General features: G+C 51.2%; 1 protein-coding gene across 1 annotated transcript; it reads left to right on the top strand.

Annotated features, from left to right (window-relative positions):
* The first annotated feature begins 2,783 nt into the window (after positions 1-2,783).
* On the top strand, positions 2,784-4,608 carry LRRC30 (leucine rich repeat containing 30). The gene has a single exon (XM_004329043.2). The coding sequence runs from the start codon at positions 3,050-3,052 to the stop codon at positions 3,953-3,955; it is 906 nt and encodes a 301-aa protein (XP_004329091.1). The 5' UTR covers positions 2,784-3,049; the 3' UTR covers positions 3,956-4,608.
* The last annotated feature ends 947 nt before the right edge of the window (positions 4,609-5,555 follow it).

Raw genomic sequence — 5,555 nt, 5'->3', positions numbered from 1 at the left:
TAGAGAATGGACTTGAGGATATGGGGAGGGGGAAAGGTAAGCTGTGACAAAGCGAGAGAGAGGCATGGACATATATACACTACCAAATGTAAGGTAGATAGCTAGTGGGAAGCAGCTGCATAGCACAGGGAGATCAGCTAGGTGCTTTGTGACTGCCTGGAGGGGTGGGATAGGGAGGGTGGGAGGGAGGGCGATGCAAGAGGGAAGAGATATGGGGACATATGTATATGTATAACTGATTTACTTTGTTATAAAGCAGAAACTAACACACCATTGTAAAGCAATTATACTCCAATAAAGATGTAAAAAAAAAAAAAAGAACTGAAATATTTTGGGGAGGGGATTAAATCCATTATGCGAAAGTCTTTGGGAATGGTATTTTAACTTTGGCTTCTCCTAGTTGTGTTGGGGGAGAGAAAGTAGGGTTAATGCCTAATTATGTAGTTATTTCTATAATGTGGTTACAGAGTCATTTCTTTACCTATGTTCTCTCCAGACCTACTCCATAGAAGCTTGAAAACAGAAAACCATATCCTAGCCACAGTTATTCCAGCTCTGTATACGTTTAAGCCCAGAGTTTTCTTATGGTTCCAGCCAGGGCTGTTGAGTCAGACTAAATGGGTTTGAATTCTGGTCCTGCCATTGAGTAGATACTTGAAGTTGGGCAAGCAACTTGATCTTGCATTAGCAACTTGACCTCTCTCTGGCTTCCTTTTCCTCATATTAAAATGGAGTTAATTTTAATATTCATCTTCTATGTAAAGTGCCTAGTGCAGTGCATTTCACATAGTAAATATTCGATCAATATTGGCTATTGATAAGTGCTCAAAAAGTATTTATTGGAAAGAATGTATTAAGGGGAAAGAGAGAGAATTGTCACAAAGAAGAAAGCCATGACTCTTTCTCAAACCACTCCAGCTCCTGCTGGTCTCAACATTTCAGATATTCTAGCATAATTTATCAGGCTCATGGAAGCAGAAGAATTCTATTGTCACATGAAATTTACATATATAAGGTGTGATCTGCTCCAAAAACCTAGGATACAAATTTAGTCACGTTACTCCCCCACCCCTTCCCCAATTAATACCTATGGTATACTCAGATATACCATAAAAAAAAGTCTAGAGTGGGCTTCCCTGGTGGCGCAGTGGTTGAGAGTCCTCCTGCCGATGCAGGGGACACGGGTTCGTGCCCCGGTCTGGGAGAATCCCACATGCCGCGGAGCGGCTGGGCCCGTGAGCCGTGACCGCTGAGCCTGCACGTCCGGAGCCTGTGCTCCGCAACGGGAGAGGCCACAACAGTGAGAGGCCCGCATACAGAAAGAAAAAAAAAGTCTAGAGTGTCCACCTTTGTCCAGGAATGCCTGGGGCTTAATCAGTTGAAAGGGGTCAGAGTGCTCTCAAATGCCAAGTGGGGCAGAGATGGCCTGGCACTGTCTTACACTTCCTGCCGCTCCACCTCAGTGGATGGGCCTGCAGCTTCCCCGGGGCGGCACCCAGCCAGAGCCCAGCTCAAGGTCCTGGCTTGGTGATGACTGTTCTGAGACCACAGTCAGAGGACCGGCACTGCTGTCCAGGAGGCCCAACTGCTATGCCACGGCTGTGTCAGCAAAAGCCGTAGGCCTGCGGGCCACGCCAGCCGTTGCAAAGCCCATACGCCCTTTTCTCAGAACCTGGGCCATCAACCTCGATATCTCTTCTCCCCTTAACCACAACTTATTTTTAGGATTATTTCACCTATGCAGATGTGTCCGCCTGTGCCCCCGCCTGTGAGTTTGCCAGGGCCGTCACACAGAGCTCCACAGACTTGGCCGGTGGGGGAGCTTAAACAGCAGAAATTTATTTTCCACAATTCTGGAGGCCGCAAATCTAAGAGAAGGTGTTGGCAGGTAGGTTGCTTCTGAGGCCTCTCTCCTTGGCTTGCAGATGGCCGTCTTCTTCCTGTGTCCTCATGTGGCCTTGTCTCCAAACACGGTCACATTCTGAGTTACTGGAAGTTAGGATTTCATTGTTGGGTATTTGGGAGCGGGGGCACAGTTCAGCCCACGACACCAACAACTGACTACCTACTTAGGATGTAAGTTAACTTGTTCAGTGAGAGAGATGGAGAGAGAGAGATGGAGAGAGGTGTGTACCCAGGGAGGCCTCTCCAGGCTACTTTCCAGGACAATAGGTACCATGCTTTCCTTACTAAGTGGACAGTCAAGGGCTGTCCAAACATTTACAGAGCACCCTACCAAACCCAGGAGCTCTCTGTAGAACAGAGGACCCCAGAGCTTCTCTGGGAGAAAATGGGAGTGTGGTCAAGACCCCTTCACCCTCTCCTCAAGGAATCACCTCTGACCAGTACCGTGTAAAACCCCATCCTGGAGGATTCCAGGTGTCCCGGCTCCTTCTGTTATTTTTTCACAACGACATGCTTCACTGCAGTTTGCATCGGTATGTATGTTATGTCTGCCGATCCTTAACTTTGGGAGCATAACTCTGCGACTCACATTCAGCCTGGCTTCGCTCCACGGTCCGGATAAGCCTGAGACCTGCAGACACCCTGGCTTTATTTTTCCCCTTGGCTTCTTTTCGGAGACGGGCTGGTTAATCGCCCTGCTCAGCTGTGACACCCAGAAAAGCAGAGACAGGAAAGTCAGACACGGCCTCCCCTTGACCTGTTTGCACACACCAGACCAATAAAGTGCGGGCAGAATGACAGTGACAGCTGCCCCGTGGTGTTCAGAGGGACCCGAGAGGTTCAGTTCTGCAGCCTCAGGGACAAGGGTATCATTACAGCCCGGCTGCTCCGAGAGAAGCCACTTCAACCCAGCCTGGAAGACGGGTGGCTCTCGGCGGCGCAGCTAGACATCTGGGACCCCGAGGACCAGGCATCTGGGACCCTGAGAGCCGGGGATCTGGGACCTCCCCCCAAGTCCTACTCACCCTGCGGCACCACCGGCCACGGCTCCCATCACCCGATCGGCTCCCTGCCGGGCTTCAGCAGCTGGGCTGGGAGCCCATCCCCACCTGCGGCGACAGAGGGGCACGAGGAAGGCAGGTAAATGGGGGCCAGGCAGTCTGGTGCCCGCTGCAAGGACAAGGGCCTCCCGGGGCGGGGCGTCCTGCGGGGGAGGCAGAAGTTCTCCCCGTGGGACGATGCTCTGCTCTCGGGGAGGGACCCGCGGTGTCTGCTGAAGCGGGGCCTGCGGCACGTCAGTTTCAGCCTGGTCACCAAGGGCATGACAGATGCTCCCGACTTCCTGTGGAGCCTGTCAGAGGTGCAGAAGCTCAACCTGTCCCACAACCAGCTCCGGGCCCTCCCGCCCGAGGTGGGGAAGCTGACACGGCTGGTGGTCTTGAACTTGTGCGGGAACCGCCTGAAGACCCTGCCCCGGGAGGTCAGCCTCCTCCAGAGCCTCAAGGTCCTGTTTGTGCACATGAACTGCCTGACGGAGCTGCCGGCAGAGCTGAGCGCCTGCCGGAACCTGGAGGTCCTGAGCCTGTCGCACAACTTCCTGTCCCAGCTCCCCGCCAGCCTCGCCGACCTCTCCCGGCTGCGCAAGCTGAACCTCAGCCACAACCGCTTTGCGCACATCCCTGTCTGCGTGTTCTCGCTCAGGGAGCTGGACTTCCTGCACGTGGGCTCCAACCGCCTGGAGAACATTGCCGAGAGCATCCAGTGCCTGGCCAGCCTGCAGATCTTCATTGCCGAGAGTAACAACATCCACACCTTCCCCCGCTCCCTCTGCCTGCTCACGAGCCTGGAGCTGCTGAACTTGAACAACAATGACATCCAGACCCTCCCCGAGGAGCTCTACCTGCTGTGCAGACTGGCCAGGATCGCTTGGAACCCCATGGACAAAGGGCTTCACATTTCCCACAACCCTTTATCCAAACCTCTGCCCGAGCTGCTGGAGGGGGGTCTGGAGATGCTCTTTAGCTACCTGAAGGACAAAAAACACACCTGATGTGGGCGCCGGAGACACCAACAGACTTAGCCGGGTACTTTCCTGGTCTAAACCTTCTCCTCTTCCTGTTTCTGTGGGTCGATGCTTGTGCTATTATTTGCTAAATCACACTGAACGCCCCTTCTAAGGAGGCGTTTGCTTTTAGCTCTGTATGTTCTTAATAACCCGCATAATACTATGTTCATCTCCTTCTAAACATTAATTGAAAGAGGACTTGGGTTTTCCCCAAAGAGAAATAATTCTGATTCTTCTGGGGAGCGGTGGGATTCAGCCTTTGGAAGGGAGGACAGCAGGTCTGATTCAAAGTCAATCAAAAGTGAAATATTTGCTAAGTATGTGCAGTGGGCCAGGTACGATATAGGAGGCATTGACACCATCTGGTTTCAGCCCCTGAATTGGCAACGTGGGTAGCAATGGCAAGACATGCTCCCACCTCAGCCGCCATCAAGCATCACTTGGGACCAAAGAGCAAGCTGGGGCCCTGCCCTCCCGGTAATGACCAAATCAGCCAGAGCTTCCCCACGAGTCCCTGGGGGAAACAGCCACAGGAACTTTGCCTCCAGAATGACTGTTGGGTAACAATCCAGCCGCTCATGCTGACGTCTGGTGGTGAGTGACGGGGGTACAGAGTGATGGCTTTCAGAGAATAAATACAAACGAAAGCTAACATTCAGTGTCCACCTTCTTTCCCAATCCTCCTCTTGCACTCACGGTCACATCCTTGAGCTTTTCTAGAGACACTTGCCAGTGGTTACATTATCCTTTAATAATTTCATTATTCCTCCCGTATACATTTGCCTTCTCAGAGATGAGCTAGTAATAGGGGAAAAAATGGCCAAAAGGCAGGAAGGAGGAGGTAAGGCAAAGACAGGCCACCCAAAAAAGTCATTACCTTTTTCACATTCAGAGAAGGGGGATATTTGCCACTTGGCTTTCCCATATGGACATTTAAAGATGAGTTTGCAACACGCAAAACTCTTTAGACAAAAGGATCTGTAAAAATATGGTTTGTTTTGTTTTTAATTCTGAGAGTACACAGCTGTCAGTTAAGCGCAGAATCAGGACGAGGAATTACAGAGCTCCTGCCACGAGAGTCCCTGAACCTCACTGTTGTCACAGCAGCCAAGAGCCCCTGAGACATCACCATGTGGTGACAGTTCAAGAATTAGAATGAAAAGGTGGCAGTGAACCTACAGTACCTTCAGATCAGTGGAAGTCCAAGCATTCGGGTTTCCTGGCACGTTTGTTTACAGGACACAACGAATAATAGCAAGACAGGAACGGGGGTTGCTGCTAGGATTTATCTAACTTCCTACTACCCTTAGTTTAATTCAGTTAAATTTATATTGATTAGCACCTTCCCTGGGCAAGGACCTCGAGAGGAATGACGCTCAGCTCCTTCTACCAAGGAGCTCAAAGTCTGGTGAAAGAGACAGACCCACGTGGGTTTCCACAATGTGGCAAGTTGTGATCCCCACTAAAGAGAAAGGACTGAAGCAAAGATGACACACTAGATGGCGTAGAGCAGACTGAGTCCCGGGTTTCAGAAACCAAAGGACACGATCAGGATGAATCAGTCAAACCCCCATTCTAGCAGTCG

Source organism: Tursiops truncatus, chromosome 13 (genome assembly GCF_011762595.2).
Source record: "Tursiops truncatus isolate mTurTru1 chromosome 13, mTurTru1.mat.Y, whole genome shotgun sequence".
Classification (NCBI taxonomy): Eukaryota; Metazoa; Chordata; class Mammalia; order Artiodactyla; family Delphinidae; genus Tursiops; species Tursiops truncatus.
The sequence above is the reverse complement of the archived record's forward strand: the minus strand, read 5'-3'. Positions and strand labels throughout refer to the sequence as shown.

What these genes read in the sequence shown, in the direction of transcription:
- LRRC30 (XM_004329043.2), top strand. Translation starts at nt 3,050, where the DNA reads ATGGGGGCCAGGCAGTCTGGTGCCCGCTGCAAGGACAAGGGCCTCCCG.